The sequence below is a fragment of the Cnephaeus nilssonii genome, assembly GCF_951640355.1.
Source record: "Cnephaeus nilssonii genome assembly, chromosome: 21".
Classification (NCBI taxonomy): Eukaryota; Metazoa; Chordata; class Mammalia; order Chiroptera; family Vespertilionidae; genus Cnephaeus; species Cnephaeus nilssonii.
Window position 1 is genome coordinate 14,440,997 of NC_137092.1, and position 18,178 is coordinate 14,459,174.

Genomic DNA, 18,178 nt, shown 5'->3' on the forward strand with positions numbered 1-18,178 from the left:
TGACTGTATGTCCCAAATAGAGCTCTTGAGGTACAGACTCTATACGCACTTCTCCTTTGGCCCTTAGCATCTAGCTGGTGCCTAACCCTTACTAGGTCCCCTGCAACTGTTAGCAAACCTTGGGTCCTGGCCTAGGCGCACGGTTGGAGAGCTTGGTGGCCCAATACCGTCAATGACGCCTACTGGCCACGAGAGGGCAGACTGGTTCTACAGAGGTCCGGTCTAGCCGCCCAGCCGTCAAGTTTGCACACCCAAACCTTCCCCTCCGCTGGTCATTCCCAACACTACTTCTCACCGCCTCCCCGAAACCCATTTTAACAATCCTTCTCAACACACACACACACACACACACACACACACACACACACACACACACACACACACACACACAGTTACATTCCCGGAGCGGCCCTGAGGTCACACCTCTTCCCTCTCCAATCACCCGCACGCTTTCCCTCCTCAGCTTCACAACCCTTTAGGGACTAAAGAGTTCATTCTGCCCTTCCACCTGACCCTATTCTCCGCCGACCCCTTTAATGGGGGTGGAGGGGCGTCCTAGATGGCCTGGGTCATCGGGACCCTGGGGTTCGCCTACTTTAACGTCTTTTCCAGACACCCGTCACTCCCAGACACGCACATCACACACGCACACATTTTCCTGCTGAGATCCCGAACCAGCACCTCTTTCCTCCCCAGGAGGAACCCGGGAGGAGGGGAGGGCAAAGGTCGGGTGGGGGGGTTCCCACACACTTCTCTATTCCGTTCTTCCGCGCGGCCGCCTCTCTGAGCGGGCGGGCGTTGGGGGGCCGAGAAGCGGGCAGAGGGTCCGGGGGACAACGCGCAGGCTCTGGGCGCCGGAGCGCCCGCGGCTCGGGGGCGGGGAGGAAGGAGTTAAAGGTCCGGATTGGCTCTGCTGATACCGAGTCTGGGAGGGGAAGAGTCCGGGAGGGAGGGGTAGGAGCTTGGCTCGGGTCCTCCCCTGTCCCCCCCCCCCCCCCCCCGCCCCTCCCCGGACAGCTGGAGGCTCGGGCCAGCCGGACGCCGCTCCTGGCAGACCCGCCGGGGCCGCGCTCCCGCACGCACACAGCACGCACTCCCCTTCTTCCTCCCCGTGCCATCCCCACCTTCCCTCCAGAGCCCCAGCGAGCGCCCCTTCCCTCTCTCCTCTCTCTCTCTCTCTCTCTCTCTCTCTCTCTCTCTCTCTCTCTCTCTCTCACACACACACACACACACACACACACAACTAGCTCACTCCGGCCCCTCCGCTCCAGGCTCCCCTTCTCGCGCCCACCTGCTCCGCAGCTCCCTCCACGCACCTCGCCGTCGCGGCTGTCCGGGGGTCCGCCCTCCCACCCGCCCCGCACCCTTGGCGCTCCGGACCGCGACCGTGACCGTGACCGTAGCCGCGGGAGGGGACTGAGTTCCCCGGGGTGAGCGCCCCCGCCCGCTCCACCTCCCTTCCCCCGGGGCGCGCGCGCCCGGAGCCCGAGGGGACCGCGGAGGCCATGGTGGGAGTCCCCGCCCGCCGCGGTGCCCTCTGAGGCCATGCCGCACCCCGGGCGCCCCGCCGGCGCCCGCTCGCGCCTGTGGCTGCTCCCGCCGCTGCTGCTCCCGCTGCTCCGGGGCAGCCACGCGGGCAACTTGACGGTGGCCGTGGTGCTGCCGCTCGCCAACACCTCGTACCCGTGGTCCTGGGCGCGCGTGGGCCCGGCCGTGGAGCTGGCCCTGGCCCGGGTGCAGGCGCGGCCCGACCTGCTGCCCGGCTGGACGGTGCGCACGGTGCTGGGCAGCAGCGAGGACGCGCGCGGCGTCTGCTCGGACACCGCCGCCCCGCTGGCCGCGGTGGACCTCAAGTGGGAGCACGCGCCCGCCGCGTTCCTGGGCCCCGGCTGCGTGTACGCCGCCGCCCCGGTGGGGCGCTTCACGGCGCACTGGCGGGTGCCGCTGCTGACGGCCGGCGCCCCGGCGCTGGGCTTCGGGGCCAAGGACGAGTACGCGCTGACCACGCGCGCGGGGCCCAGCCACGCCAAGCTGGGCGACTTCGTGGCGGCGCTGCACCGGCGGCTGGGCTGGGCGCGCCGGGCGCTCGTGCTCTACGCCTACCGGCCCGGGGACGACCAGCCCTGCTTCTTCGTCGTGGAGGGGCTGTACCTGCGGGTCCGCGACCGGCTCAACATCACGGTGGACCACCTGGAGTTCGCCGAGGGCGACCTCGACCACTACTCCAAGCTGCTGCGGACCGTGCGGCGCCAGGGCCGAGGTGAGGGCGCGCGGGGCCCAGAGCCCCTCTCTCCCTGGGGGGCTCCTGGACGTCCCCCGTTTTCTCCGGCCAGTCTCTCTCCTCCTCCTCCTGCTCCTCTTCCTTCTCACGGTTCCTCGTTCCTGTCTCAGCCTCTTCGGCCTTTTCCGTCTCTGAGTTTCCATCTCCTTCTCTTTGTCCATCCCCTTCCCTCCCCGTTTCCACGGCCCTCTCCCTTCTCGCCTACCCCACTCCCCCACCTCCGTCCTGCCCTCCAGCTCCCAGCGCGTTAGCGGCGGCAAGGGGTGCCTGCTGCCACCCCGACACTGAGTAGGCTCCTGGCGTAGTTCCCGTCCCTCTTTCCTCGCCCATTTTCTGTCTCTTCCCAACAGCCTTGTTCCTCCCTCCATCTTCTCCTCCCGTTGCCCCCACACACCAGCTCCTGGCCAGTCCCCGCTCCAGCTGGCCTTCCTCTCCTTCCCGCCTCGCCTCCGACCCGACCTCCCCTTTGCCCACTCCCCCTGCCTCTGCTCCTTTCTCCCTCCCACCTCCACCTCCACCCCTTCTCCACCTTTCTCCTGCCACAGCCTGTACTGAGTCAGGAGTCCCACTTAACTCCCACAAGGTCTCTGACCGCCCCCTGGGCGCCCCAGCTTCCCTTCCTGAAGAGCCTCCCCCTTCCTCCGCAGTTATCTACGTCTGCAGCTCCCCGGATGCCTTCAGAACCCTGATGCTTCTGGCCCTGGAAGCTGGTCTCAGTGGGGAGGACTATGTCTTCTTCCACCTGGATCTCTTTGGGCAAAGCCTGCAAGGAGCACGCGGCCTCGGTTCCCGCAGGCCCTGGGAGCGAGGGGACGGCCAGGATGTCAGTGCCCACCGTGCCTTTCAGGTGCGTGCCCAGCTTGTGGGACTCCGAACTGGTGACACGTAGTTTCTGGGCACTGGGTCTTGCATTATCAGAAATGATTCTAGAAAAGAAGTTCTTTTTTTCTCACCGAAATCGGTTTGGCTCAGTGGATAGAGCGTCAGCCTGCAGACTGAAGGGTCCTGGGTTCGATTCCGGTCAAGGGCATGTACCTTGGTTGTGGGCACATCCCCGGTGGGAGGTGTGCAGGAGGCAGCTGATCGATGTTTCTAACTCTCTATCCCTCTCTCTTCCTCTCTGTAAAAAATCAATAAAATATACTTTTTTAAAAAAAGTTCTTTTTTTTTTAGGAGTTTTTAAAATATATATATTTTATTGATTTCAGAGAGGAAGGGAGAGAGAGAGAAACATCAATGATGAGAGAGAATCATTGACCAGCTGCCTCCTGCACGCCCCCTACTGGGGATAGGGCCCACAACCTGGGCATGTGCCCTTGACTGGAATCGAACCTGGGACTGAGCCAAACCGTCGAGGGCAGAAAAGAAGTTCTTGATGCTCACAGGGAGTTAGGTGACGAAGGGCAGGGGTCTGGGTCAAGAGGTGTACGGAGGGACGGGACTCGGAGCCAGGAGGATAAGAAGATGTGAGCATAGGCTTGAGGTGGAAGGATGTCAAGTCCTGCAGACCAACTGGACTTGGAGAAGCCACCCTTTTGGACCCCTGCTTTGGAGCAGACAGCACCTCACCCAGGATATGGGGTCCAGTTCGACCTTAAGCTAAGCAGAGATGCAGCTCTGGGAGGTGGGCCCCAGGCTACTGGGAGGATGGATCCGCTCCCAGCTCACCCCTCTCCACTGACCCCTTCCTCAGGCTGCCAAAATCATTACGTACAGAGAGCCAGATAACCCTGAGTACCTGGAGTTCCTGCAGCAGCTGAAGCACTTGGCTCATGAGCGGTTCAACTTCACCATTGAGGATGGCCTGGTAGGACGGGGTCCTGGGACCCTCCAAGGCGGACCTCCAGCCCCCCCTCCATGGCCCTCTGCCCGTCTCCACCCTGTTCTCTCAGCCATCCCAGGATCCCCAGGTCTCCCCCTCTTCCCCTTCCCCTTGTTTCTGTATCTCTCCTGATGAGGGGGGTTGGGAGGTGGCATTGGCCAGTTCAACCTCAGAATCTCAGGTCCTCACCGTCAGAGGGAAGTGATATGTCCTGCCCCACCTGCCCAGCAGGATGCGAAGCGGTGGTCTATGCAGAGGCATCTTGTCAATAGCAAAACCTTTCTGTCCTGTGGGGATGTTTCCTCCCGTCCCCTTCCAAGCTCCCAGCGCCTCCCATTGCCTCCCCGCAGCACCCACTGCGTGCCCTTCACATATCGCACCCCAGTTAGGCTCTGTTGGTCCCCGCAGGTGAACACCATCCCGGCGTCCTTCCACGACGGGCTCCTGCTCTTTGTCCAGGCAGTGACCGAGACGCTGGCACGTGGGGGAACGGTCACCGACGGGGAGGGCATCACGCAGCGCATGTGGAACCGGAGCTTCCAAGGTCAGGGCCTGGGGGTGGCAGAGCGGCCTTCCTGGGCGCGCACCGGGCCGGAGGCCGTGAGAAGCCTCAGGTCCTGTGGCCCGGGCCGGGCAGTCACTCGCCCATGCCAGTCTTCCGCAGCTTCCTGATCCAGCGCCAATCAGTCCTGTGGCTGAAGTGTCTGTCCCTTCTATTACCGTTCCATATGTGTGTGTGTTGGGAGGGCAAGGCAGAGACAATCAAGGGATCAGATGAGGTGTGTGTGTGTGTGTGTGTGTCGGGGTGGGGGGGTCCCTGAACTTTCTTCCACTCCCTCAAAACACAGCCATCTTCCTCCACGCCCCCAGGTGTGACAGGATACCTGAAGATGGACAGCAATGGAGACCGGGAGACTGACTTCTCCCTCTGGGATATGGATCCTGAGACCAGTGCCTTTAGGGTAAGGCTGTGCCCGGGGAGGACAATGCCAACTAAGACACCTCACCCCGCTTCTCCCCCCTGGACCCCCCCTCACCCCAGCCCTGGCAGGGCATCTGTCTACTCTGAAGTTACCTACTACGCTTGGTCATTTATGGAGAGCCCTGGATTAAAGCGGTCTGCTCTAGTCGGGGGGATCAACCAGAATGATAGGGACTCACAGGCATTGCCCTCGGGGAACCCCATGTCTGAGAAGGGAGCACAGCCCTTCCCCGCAGGAAGTCCGGTGTCTCCTAAGGTCACAGAACCCCTCCCACAGAGACAGGCCGCTCAGAGCCGAGATGAACACCCACTGTGTTCACGTCATTCCACTCTAATGACATGGGGCCCGGGTATGGGGTCTCTGTATCCACTCACAGGAGGGGTTTGATACATAGTTGACATCCCAGTTAAAGGGCCTGGAAGCAGAGATGGGGTAGGTGGGAGGCAGGACTACCCGACAGGACAGGAGGTCAGGACAGGAGGTCTTGCCCGCCCACCATTCCTGCCCTCCCTCCCTCCCGTAGGTCGTTCTGAACTACAATGGGACTTCCCAGGAGCTGGTGGCTGTGTCGGGGCGCACACTGCACTGGCCCCTAGGATACCCGCCTCCTGACATCCCCAAATGCGGCTTTGACAACGAGGACCCCGCCTGCAACCAAGGTGCCTGCCCCTTGCCTTCCAGGCCTCCATTCTGAGACACTGCTCCCCCCCACCACCCCAGGGGGAGTCAAATCAGTGCTCCCCTCCCACACTGAGAGTTTTCTGGAAAGACTCCGGCCTTTTCCCTCCCTTCACCCGTCATCCTAGTTCCCTGGTTGACCATTGAAGGCACTCCCGCTGTCTAACCAAACTCTTTCTTGCTGCAACTGGGACTCTCTCCTGCAGCCCACTTTTCCACCCTGGAGGTGCTGGCGTTGGTAGGCAGCCTCTCTCTGCTCAGCATCCTGATCGTCTCCATCTTCATATACAGGTGAGCCTTGGGACCAGGGTGGTGAGTGGGGCTGGGAGACCGGGAGAACCAACCAGACTCAGGGAGGTGGCAAGGAGGCAGAGAAAGGGAGAGAGGGTGAGGGCACGGCAGGGGAAGGCCGCTGGAGATGGGGGAGAAGAGAGACTAAAAAGCCTTAGGACACAAGGACGAAAGGAGGAAACGGGTAGGAGTGGCCAGGGAGAGGGAGGTGATCCCAGACAGCAGCGCGGGGCGGTGAGGGCGGGGGAGTGGCATCATAAAGGCCTGGATGTTGGCCCAGGGGCCGGTTTGTCCCCCCTACTCTTGCTGCAGGGAGGAGAAGCAGTGGTTCAGACCCTTTGGGATTGGGCCCCTGTTAGCAGGGCAGGGTGATGAGCCAGCCCGTGTGCATCCAGAGAGAGAAAGGAGCCCTGTGCCTGCCTTCCAGTGGAGCTGAAACGAAAGTTCGGGAGAAGTTAAGGATAGAGGGAGGGGAGAACATCGATGCTGATTGATCATGTACTATGTACAGACCCCCCCCCCACACACACACACACACACAATATTTCTTTTCATTCTTATAACAATGCTTTTGAAACAAATATCGAGGTTCCCCGTTTCCAAATGAGGACATTTGGACATGACATGAGACTCAAAGAAATAAGGGGACTGCCCCAAGGTCCCAGGGAGGCAGAATTTCACCCTCCTGACTGAGCCCAGGGGCAGGCCTGAACCTGCCTCAGCAGAGCAGTGGGGCCAGGGCTCTGAGAAGGGGCTGAGGGGCAGAGCCTCCCCACGCCGGGTCAGGGGCTCAGATGCACGTGTCATGCCTCAGGAAGATGCAGCTGGAAAAGGAGCTGGCCTCAGAGCTGTGGCGGGTGCGTTGGGAGGACTTGCAGCCCAGTAGCCTTGAGAGGCACCTCCGGAGTGCGGGCAGCCGGCTGACCTTGAGTGGGGTAAGGACACTGGTATTGGGGGGGACTTGGGGGACAGCTGGGGATGGGGTGGAGGGAGGGCAGTGCCTGATGGGTAAGGGAGAGAGCAGGGTTCTGATCCCAGCTGTCTTCACTTGTGTGGCCTTGGGCAAGTCACGGCCCCACTCTGCGGCTCTCAGAGCCTCCCTTACGGGGCTCCTCAAAGGCGGAAGATGGTATATGTGAAAACACATTAAAGGGAAAAAGCACGTGAGGAGAGGATTTCATGATGTGGAATGAGGCAGTGAAGACCAGAGCTCAAGCCATTAGTAGGGAGAGTGGGGCCCATGGTGGGGATATCCCAGGAGCTGACCATCCCTCCTGCTCTCTCCATCCCTTCAGAGAGGCTCCAATTACGGCTCCCTCCTCACCACAGAGGGCCAGTTCCAGGTCTTTGCCAAGACAGTGTATTATAAGGTGGGCCTGGGGCCTGGGGCCTGGGGCATGGGGCAGGCTGCTCTCTGACAGCACAGCGAGGGCCCGGGCGGCCTGGGTGGGCTGTGAGGAGCAGCTGCAGTTCCCAGGGCATTTGGGAGCTCCCATCTCCTCGCAGTGACGTCTCCATTCCTTGCCCAGGGCAACCTCGTGGCTGTGAAAAGTGTGAACCGGAAACGCATTGAGCTGACAAGAAAAGTCCTGTTTGAACTGAAGCATGTAATGTCGGGGAGTGAGGCAGTGGCCGGGGGAAGCACCCCAGGGGAACACGGGAGGTTGGCCAACAGCACTGCTTATGGGGAGGGACCTCAGGGTTATCTGCGCCCTGGGACGCGCCCTCGCATCTTGTGACGGGAGGAGGGGTCATGGATGGGAAAGGACAACTGGACTTGTCCTGGAGGAAGGTCCTCGAGGGGCCATACTTGATGCCCTGGGCGGGTGGAGGGCTGGGGAGGCAGAGGGAGTAGGGAGCCGATTTGGAGGGATGCTGGGCTACAGAACACGGGTGGGAATCGCCAGGGAAGGGCCTAGAATGTCTGGAGAATGAATACAGAGTTAAGAAGAGTGAGTGGTCCTTGAGGGTGGGGGACAACTTGAGGAGTGAGGTCTCTGTCGGGCTCCTGATGTTGGCTCCCACCTGCAGATGCGGGATATACAGAATGACCACCTGACCAGGTTTGTGGGTGCCTGCACCGATCCCCCCAACATCTGTATCCTCACTGAGTACTGCCCCCGTGGAAGCTTGCAGGTGAGGGGATCAAGGGGAGTCAGGTAACCTGGGTCTAGCTCTGGCCCTAACCCCAGGCAGGACCCTCTCTCTTTCTGACCTTTATTTGCCCCATCTGTAAAATGGGAGGGGGAGGGAGGGCGGTGGCACTAAAGTAAATACAAAGTTCTGTCCTGTTCTGTCCTGCACTCCTCTTCTGGGGGAGTCTGCAGGGCACAGGTCTGACTCTCACTGCCCAGTAGGACATCCTGGAAAATGAGAGCATCACCCTGGACTGGATGTTCCGGTACTCTCTCACCAATGACATCGTCAAGGTAGGTCCAGGAGAGCCCATTGGACGTGAGGGAGGCATGCTTCTCTGGCCGTGGTTGTAAGTCCCACTCATATCCCAGACCCCTGCCTCCCCCATTCTCTAGGGTATGCTGTTCCTGCACAATGGGGCCATTTGCTCCCACGGGAACCTCAAGTCATCCAACTGTGTGGTAGACGGTCGATTTGTGCTCAAGATCACCGACTACGGGCTGGAGAGCTTCAGGGACCCAGAGCCAGACCAAGGACACACCCTCTATGCCAGTGAGCTCAGACCCACTCTGTCCCCAATCCTGACTGGAGGCCAGCCCGGCAGGGAGGCTGTGCCTGGTCTCTGATGGGCTTGAGCACGCCCTTCCTGACTCTTGCCCCGTTCATTCACCAGTAGAACGAGGAGTCCGATGCAGTGGTCTCCGGGCCTCGTCTAGCTCTAGCACTCAGTTTGGTGTCTCCAGATCAGCCCCAGACAAATCTTCTAGCTCTATCCTTGTTTCCCTTTAGCGTTGGGCCCTTCCCCCTGTGACTCCTGACCTCTGACCCGCAGAAAAGCTGTGGACAGCCCCTGAGCTCCTGCGAATGGCCTCACCCCCCGTCCGGGGCTCCCAGGCTGGTGACATCTACAGCTTTGGGATCATCCTTCAGGAGATTGCCCTGAGAAGTGGCGTGTTCCACGTGGAAGGTTTGGACCTCAGCCCCAAAGGTAAGAGGACCCTGCGGTCCCCTAGCCCTGCCTCGGTCTCAGTGTACCTCAGCCCCGGAGAGAGATGCCACCACCCCTTCCTTCTGCAGAGTTCAGCCACCACCCGTTGCTCCATTGTTGCCAGTGACCCTGAGGCATGACTGGCTCAGTTCCCTGCAGGGCTCTCCTGCCCCCTGCCGGGGTCCTGGCCTTCCCCACCCCATCTCTCAACAGGCCCTTGGCTGACCCAGCCTCTGAGCCCCTTTCTCCCCACCACACAGAGATCATCGAGCGGGTGACTAGGGGTGAGCAGCCCCCCTTCCGGCCCTCCCTGGACCTGCAGAGTCACCTGGAGGAACTGGGGCACCTGATGCAGAGGTGCTGGGCTGAAGACCCGCAGGAGCGGCCGCCCTTCCAGCAGATCCGCATGATGCTGAGGAAGTTTAACAGGTCTCTGGCCTCAGGCATGGAGCGCCCCTAGCCTCCCCTGTCCCCCCCTCCACCATATACCCCCCACTTAAGTCTCATCCCTGCCTGGCTCAGTTGGTTAGAGCATCGTCCCAATATGCCAAGGTTGTGGGTTCGATCCCCAGTCGGCACATACAAGAATCGACCAGTGAACGTATAAATAAATGTCACAACAAATTCTCTTTCTCCCCCCGACCATTCCTCTCTTTAAAATAAAAAAGTCTCATCCCTGCAGTAGCTACTGCAGCCACCACAGCCTCACAGCCCCCCGTGTGAATACTGAATGACCCCAATGTCCCCACAGTTCCCCACCTCTCATCCCCCTCTCCTCCCACAACACACCCACCCCACATCCCTCCTGCCCAGCCCCCAGGGCCCCTAGTCTTCACTGGTGTGCAGAGTACACGGGGCCTCTCCCTCCACGGGAGCTCCCGCCCCACCCTGTGAACTCCTTTGCCCAGTGCGCCACCCTGGGGCCCAGTGCCCCCAGACGCACCACTGAGCCTGTGTGCCCTCCTGCTGCGTTCTCAACCACTCCGAGTCCCCTCCCACCCCCTGCGCCTCCTTCTAACTCACTGTTCCAACAAAATAGCTCTTGTGCCTGAAGCTTCCTATTTGACCCGGGCATCTCAGAGATGAACCAAACTTTCCTCCTACACTTCCTCTCCCCCCCCCCCCCCATCCCATCCTGTGGTGCCCCTCACCCCCAACCTTCTCCAGGGTCCCCCCTGCGGTTGGGAGGCGGGCTGATAGCCTGGGTCAGGTGGAGGCCTGGGGCGGGCACCCTCTCACCCCTGCCTGCTGCTCCCCGCCCTCAGAGAGAACAGCAGCAACATCCTGGACAACCTGCTGTCCCGCATGGAGCAGTACGCCAACAACCTGGAGGAGCTGGTGGAGGAGCGGACCCAGGCCTACCTGGAGGAGAAGCGTAAGGCCGAGGCCCTGCTCTACCAGATCCTGCCTCAGTGAGTGCCCGTGTCCGGTGCCGTGCCCGCCATCCCTGTTCCCGCCCCACCTCACCCTCTGATCCCTGACCCCTCAGCTCAGTGGCTGAGCAGCTGAAGCGCGGGGAGACCGTGCAGGCCGAAGCCTTCGACAGCGTTACTATCTACTTCAGCGACATTGTGGGCTTCACAGCCCTGTCCGCCGAGAGCACGCCCATGCAGGTGAGTCAGGAGCGGCCACAGGCGAAGACCAAGCAGGTGTGCTTGGTTCGGCATCGCCATCCCATAGGCCCGCCTTCTGGTTCCGCTTTCCCGCCCAAGCCCAGGTGGAGCCCCTACTCCCCGCCCCCCTTGGGCTCTCCTCCTTTCCAGGTGGTGACCCTGCTCAACGACCTGTACACTTGCTTCGATGCCGTCATAGACAACTTCGACGTGTACAAGGTGAGAGTGTGAGTGTGGGTGGGGAGGGGCAGACAGGCTCCTGGGCAGAGGCAGAAAAAGGTGACGGGAAGAATGAAATAGAATCTTTGAGGGGAGACCCAGGTACATGGGGAGAGACAGGACCAGGAACGTAAGGAGACCCAGGGGCAGGTAGAGAAACCGCGCGGGGAGGGGGGATGGAGGGTGGAGGATGAGGAAAGCCAAGGAATGATAGTACACGAGGGGTTGGGGCGGCCCAGGGAAGAGGAAGTCCCAGCCTTCGTGTCCTGCACCCTCTCCCCGCCCTCGCAGGTGGAGACGATAGGCGACGCCTACATGGTGGTGTCGGGGCTCCCCGTGCGGAACGGGCGGCTGCACGCGTGCGAGGTGGCCCGCATGGCCCTGGCGCTGCTGGACGCCGTGCGCTCCTTCCACATCCGCCACCGGCCCCAGGAGCAGCTGCGCTTGCGCATCGGCATCCACACAGGTGAGGCCACCAAGGCGCCGGGAGGGGGCTTCTGGAGGCTGAGCTGCGGAAACTCTGGCCTCAGATCGCACCTCCTGCCTCTCCAGGAGCGCCCTAGCCCCGCCCTGGGGCCGCCCTCCAGTCCCCTCCCTCTCTCCCTCCCTCCCTCCCTCGACACCCGCCGGCCCCCTCGCTGATGGGCTTCGCTCCCTCCAGGACCCGTGTGTGCTGGCGTGGTCGGGTTGAAGATGCCCCGTTACTGTCTCTTTGGGGACACAGTCAACACGGCCTCAAGAATGGAGTCTAACGGGGAAGGTATGGTGGCCCCCGAAAGGGGATGGGAGGGCAGGGTAGCTGGAGCCCAGGAAAGTGCCCTGGACAGCTTGTGCCTGTCGGATCCCTGTCCCCACTCCTACCCTCTCTCCTCCCAGCCTCCTGCTCCTGAGAGTTCAGCCTGGGCAGATCACCTTGCATCTAGTCAGAGACTCAGATCCTAGCTGCCCTATCTTTCCAAATTTTTGAAAAAGTCTTTCCAGGCCATTGTTCACCAGTTCCCAGCAGGAATCCCACCCTTAGAAACCCTCTGCTCCCCTTGGGTGTGGTACGGAAGGCTCAGAGCTGCCCGCTGGGGGGTGAAGCTCAGCTCTACAACTAACCCAGCGGGGTATCGATTTGCTACACCATTCTGAGTCCCCGTTTTCCTCATCTGTATGAGAATAAAATATCTGCCTCCCTAGAGTTATAGGAGAAAGCCGTGTAACATGAGGAGCACATAGCTGGCATTCAACTTTCCCGAGCATCGGCTGTTTACCTGTAAAAATGGTGCCTGTCTCAGGTTGTAGAAAACCTAGCACAGCCCCTGCCACACAGTAGGTACCTAATAAATGCTTGCTCCCACCTCTTCCCTTGGTCCTGCTTCCTGTTGGTCTCCTGCCTTCCTGCTGCATCCAATACAGTTTAACCAAGTGAACATTTATTGAGCAATCTGCTGGGGTAGGAAGACCCAGACCCACAGTTGGCTGGAGAGTCCAGGTGGACCCCATCCAGACCTCATGGCGGAAGAAGGGCTACTTGGAGCCAAGTGGGGCTCTGGTTCAGCTCGTGTTCCCCGGGCACTGCGCTTGGGGCTGTCCCGGGAGGAGAAGGCCTCTCATTGAGATCCAGTCCTCAAGGAGCACGTTCTCAGAAATGGTTAAACAACAAAACAAGGCCACTGTGCTGCAGACCCCAGCGGGGGTGGGGGCGAGTTCAGAGGGAGAGCCGATAGAGAAGGGCTGTGGGGATACCTGGTCAGGAGTCAGGGGGCCTAGGTCCGACCTCAGCAGCCTGGGAAGATCTCCTCCTCTAGGCCTCAGTTACCTCAGCTGGAAAACGAGGGTGGTGAGGTAAATAACCGACAGCAATCGCTGATCGAGCGCTCCCTGTGTGCCAGATTCTGTTCCCTTTTTGAAGGTTAAATTTAATCCTCCCAGCAGGGCTTCGAGATGGGCACTGTCCCTTGTCAGCACTCTATGGATTAGGAAGATGAAGCCCAGAGAGTTCATATGACTTCCCCAAGCAAGCATTCACTCTGGCATTCATACTAGGCAGAGCAGGACCCAAAGTCTGAGGTCCTGACCACTGTGCTACACACTGACTGTCTAGCAGGGGTCCTCAAACTTTTTAAACAGGGGGCCAGTTCACTGTCCCTCAGACCGTTGGAGGGCCGGACTATAGTTTAAAAAAAAACTGTGAACAAATTCCTATGCACACTGCACATATCTTATTTTGAAGTAAAAAAACAAAACAGCAGAAACACCCGCATGTGGCCCGCGGGCCGTAGTTTGAGGCCGTAGTTTGAGGACGCCTGGTCTAGAGCACTGGTTCTCAACCTTCCTATTGCCACGACCCTTTAATACAGTTCCTCATGTTGTGGTGACCCCCAACCATAAAATTATTGTCGTTGCTACTTCATAACTGTAATTTTGCTACTGTTATGAATCGTAATGTAAATATCTGTGTTTTCCCGACCCACAGGTTGAGAACCGCTGCTATAGAGCCTAAGACCATCGGAAAACACAGATATTTACATTACGATTCATAACAGTAGCAAAATTACATTTATTAAGTAGCAACGAAAATAATTTTATGGTTGGGGGTCACCACAACATGAGGAGCTGTATTAAAGGGTCGCGGCATTAGGAAGGTTGAGAACCACTGGTCTAGAGCCTGGTGATGCGCGAGGGTTCTGTCCAATAGAACTTTCTGCAGTGATGAAATGGTTCTCTAATCTGAGCTGTCCGATATGGGGGCCTTGGTCACAGGGGGCTATTGATCGCTTGAAATGTGGTCTTGCAACAGGGGCATGGCATTTTTAATTAATTTATTTCGTTGTAATTAATTTAAATTTAAATAGCTACACGTGACTCTTCGCTACCCGGAGGGATAGATCACACAGCTCTCAGGTTCCAGCAGAGAGGCCAGTGTGGTCAGCACCACATGGAGAGGGTGGGACTCTGGTTAGGAAGCTTCCTGGACCAGAAAGAAGGAGAGAGCATCTTTCTACCCCCCAGTCCCTGGTTTCCCGTTCCCTTCTCTTGCATCCCTCACTTCCCTTCTTCTCCTTATCCTCCTCAGCCCTGAAGATCCACTTGTCTTCGGAGACCAAGGCTGTCCTGGAGGAGTTTGGTGGGTTCGAGCTGGAGCTTCGAGGGGATGTAGAAATGAAGGTAGAGAAGGAAGCCCCTCAGTGCCACCATCCCTTGGGGTCCCAGAGGGGGCTACCCGCCCTCAAGCCCCTTCTCAAGCAGCCACTTCCACTCCCATCATTTGGCAAAGGGCTTGCCACTCCCCATCCCAACCTCCCCTTCCGTTTCCCTCCAGGGCAAAGGCAAAGTTCGGACCTACTGGCTCCTGGGGGAGCGGGGGAACAGCACCCGCGGCTGACCTGCCTTTCCCCCTGGCCTTCCTCACCCCCCTTCCCTGTGCCAGAAGTGACAGAGAGCTTCCGGGCCTCGCCCTCACCCACAGCAGCCCCACTATTGCCAGAGGATCAAGAGAAGTGGCTTGAACAGCGCCGGTGTGCTCACTCCGGTGGAGACACCACGTATTTCCTCTGCAAGAGGACTGGTGTAGGGGAGAGAACTTGGAGCTTTCGGAACCAGAACAAAGCCCACAGTCACGCCCAGTGGGACCCACACCCGTTACCCACCCCGACTCGGGCCAAGCTGGGGTGTGGATTCCTGGATCCTCCTGCCCCTCCTGCGCCCTCCTCCCTCAACCTTGCTACACTGTGACTTTTATCGGGAAGGGGAAGAGCCACCTTAGGGGGAATAGGAAAAGGCTTTATAGGTGAATCTGGGGGCGGCGGGGGGGGGGGGAGTCCACAACTGCCACAAACACCCCCCTATCTCCCACCACCCAACACTGGTTACAGTGTGCAGGGGAGAGGCAAGGTATGGAGGGGCTGACGGCCTGCATGCCTTGCTTCTCAACTGTGAGTGGAGACCATTAAAATCTTTATCCTAGTGACAGTGTCTCTTCTTGAGGGAGAGAGGGTTGCCAGAAAACACAGCCATGTTCTCCACCCTCTCTGTCAGATGGGACATGTTTCTCAGGCTGGGAACAGCCTGCGAATTACCCAAGCAGTGCGTGCCTCACTTTTGATCCAAGGAACCATTTCCACCCTTAAGAGTTATTGAGGGCCCCAAAGAGCTTTTGTTTATGTGGGCTTATCTATTGATATATACTGTACTATAAATGAAAACAAGCCCTATTAACTCATTTAAAGTAACTATAATAAACCCATCACATGTTAGTAACTTTTTACTGCTTTATCAAGCACATTCTGAGAGGAACTGGTAGCCCTGGCCGGTGTTTCTCAGTGGTTAGAGCGTCAGTCTAAGCACCGAAGGGTCGCGGTCCTTGTCACGGGCATGTATCCTCAGGTGAGGAGTAACAAAAAAGAAGAGAGAGCGGGAGAAACTGTTTTTTAACTGGCAATATGTGATAATGAAGAGTTCAATTACTAGTTTGGTGCTACTGCCTTGATGTATGCTAAGATATCAGCAGTTTCTCTCTGTCTCTGTCTCTCTCTGACTCTCTCTCTCTCTCTCTCTCACACACACACACGTTGCTTTTTCACACTCAGTGCAAATAACACAGTCCATAAGGCAAATCATGTACCAAGAGGAGCATGAAAATCAGAAGCAGGAAAAGGAGTGAGGACTGAATGGAGAGCTCTCTCGTCTTTTGCCCCAGGAGGCCTGGGAGCAAAGAAAAGAAAAAGGGATGGGGGGGGGGAAGGGGGGGAGACATATGGATCCCCTTTTTAATTCCATTGAGATTTAGGGATTGTCCACATGTCCCTCCATTCCCATGCCAGTGTAGACAAATGTGAGTGATAGTTTGCAAAATGACTCTCAGCTGGGCTAAGGGCCCTCCTGTCCCAGCTCCAGCAGCTCTCCCCACCCCCTTCCTGAGCGGCAGGCAGGCAGGAATGCAGATGCGGGGGGAGAGGTGGCTACAGCTTCACCTCCCCCAAGGGGAAAGAAAGTGCCAGACATTTCTTCAGTACCATCCATCAAGTGCAGACAGGCCCTTCCTCCCACCTCCCCTCCCCAAGCCTCTTCCTGGAGTCCACACCCAGTGGGACCTGGAGGTAGGGGTGGGCAGCTTGGAGGCCTGCCTTCGGGGCACTGCTCCCTGATACACAAGTGGTGGTCTGGGATGAAGAAAGGATAAATTGTTCTCTTGTCCAATGACCTTGATGTTCTGTGCTCCCTACCCACCCTTTTGGGCCTCAGTCAGCTTTGATTTATTGGGAGAGGCAGCTTGCATGGTCAAGTCCTCACCCTCTGCTGGGGATGAATAGCCCGGGGAAGGCCTAACAGAAGGATGGTTGCCCTGGTAACCACAGCATATTCAACTTTCTAGTGGGCTCTGGTGACCATCTCCACTCTCATGCCCCAGTTCCCCCTCCCAAGGGTAGTAGACAACCCCAGAACAGAGTGGATATGCTAAGGAGAACTAGGGCCTGAGAAGTTGGGCATGGGGGCTGGGTATCTTAAAGAGACTGGGCTTTGGGGAGGGGAGCGGGGAGTCGAATGACTGAGGAACTCCGGTAAGACAATTCTAGGAAATTGCCCGTCAGATCCTTCCGGGGTAGCCTGGCTCTGCTGCTGACGCTGGAGGGGAGGGCACGGGGGGTGGGCGTCAGGAGAGGCCCTGGGAGTGGATGATTTCTGCAGCTCCAGAACTTTCACTGGGACCGAGAAGATTTCCTTCCGGAGGAAGGTCCCTGAAGCCAGGAAGAACTGGGAAAGCCATTACCGAGAGGTGGGGGGTCCGACGTTAGCGTCTCTCCTCCAAGCCCGGGAGGCAGATCTGTGCCAGGAACCGCCGCCCACAGGGGAGGGGCAGTCTGGCCTGGCAGTTTCCCCGGCTGGCCCCAGAGCAGGTCTGGGAGGGCTGAGTGGGCAACAGGGTTTCCCTGGAGTACGATAAGAATAACAACAGCAATCACTGGCATTCAATTGTGCCTTGGAGTTGACAAAGGCTTTCACATACGTTAGCTCAGCAGTCCACGTGACACCCTTGGAAGGGGGGTGCAGGCCGTGCAGCTGGGGGTAGGAGGGCCCACTGTAGACTGTGTGCAAAGGGAACCCTAGCCCAACCAGCTCTGCACAAGGCTGGGGCCTGGAAAAAAGTAGAGTTGACAAGACAAATATCCTCTTCCCCACCCCCTCCTTCTCTATGTCAAAGAGCTTGGGTAATGTAACATAGCAGTACATTAAGTAATAATTTTTAAACTTTAAAAAAATGTGTTTTTTATTGATTTGAGAGCAAGAGGAAGGGAGACAGTGAGAGAGCAATATCGATGTGAAAGGGAAACATTGATCAGTTGCCTGTTGTAGGTGCCCTGACCAGGAATCAAACTGGCGACCTTACGAAGCAAGGGATGATGCTCAACCAAGAGCCACTCCAGCCAGGGCAAGTAATAGTTTAAAAACATATGTATATTTATTAAAAAAATGATTTCTACTTTTCTGGACAGATCCGTGGAATCTAATTAGCAGCGGAGGACAGTTTTGCAGCCTGAAAGTCATTTTTAATTAAATTGCAGGAGCTGTAAAAATATAAAAACAAATAAATTAACCATAAAAAAATACCTAATGCTGTCCAGGAAGACTTAATCTCATTGAGTTGGAAGGCAAGCAGGGTTACAGGCGAGGTGTTTACCACCAAGATGAAGGAGTTAGGATGCTGATGAATTTGGTGATGCATCAAGTAGAGGCAAAGATGCTGAGGAGGAGGAGGAGGAGGAGACCAAGGAAGACAAGAGGGGGTGGGCAGGAACCCCTTTGACTGTAGTGCAAGGCCCAGGTTTAGTGAGGGGGTCCAGGTAGGAAAAATCCCACCCACTCAGTTCCCTATCACATACATTGCATCACTGAGTGAGTGGCTGGGCTGGTTGCCTTTTAAGAACCTTGCCATAGCAAAGATTCCGTAATCAAGTACATCTGTTAATCACTGTGGCACCCCCTCTTAACTTGATGCAACTATCCCACTATTATTCTCTGCTTTTGGCTTTCAAATGTAGACTTCACGGGGAGAGGGGTGGAAGAGATTAACCAAAGAACTTGTATGCCTATAAGCATAATCCATGGACACAGACAATAGTGCGGGGACGGGGGAGAGACGGATACAGGGTGAAGGGGGTCAGTAGGTGGAAATGGGCATCT

At 57.9% G+C, this 18,178-nt stretch overlaps 1 protein-coding gene across 1 annotated transcript; it reads left to right on the top strand.

Moving 5' to 3' along the window:
- Positions 1-1,030: 1,030 nt before the first annotated feature.
- On the top strand, positions 1,031-16,472 carry NPR1 (natriuretic peptide receptor 1). The gene is made up of 22 exons (XM_079761076.1): positions 1,031-2,260; positions 2,929-3,128; positions 3,975-4,088; positions 4,512-4,647; positions 4,974-5,065; positions 5,610-5,745; positions 5,971-6,055; positions 6,870-6,990; positions 7,351-7,425; positions 7,585-7,662; positions 8,087-8,191; positions 8,413-8,484; positions 8,587-8,743; positions 9,024-9,179; positions 9,440-9,608; positions 10,445-10,591; positions 10,669-10,792; positions 10,943-11,011; positions 11,303-11,477; positions 11,673-11,771; positions 14,073-14,164; positions 14,319-16,472. Exons 1-22 carry the CDS (start codon positions 1,546-1,548, stop codon positions 14,379-14,381), a joined length of 3,180 nt encoding a protein of 1,059 aa, XP_079617202.1. The 5' UTR covers positions 1,031-1,545; the 3' UTR covers positions 14,382-16,472.
- The last annotated feature ends 1,706 nt before the right edge of the window (positions 16,473-18,178 follow it).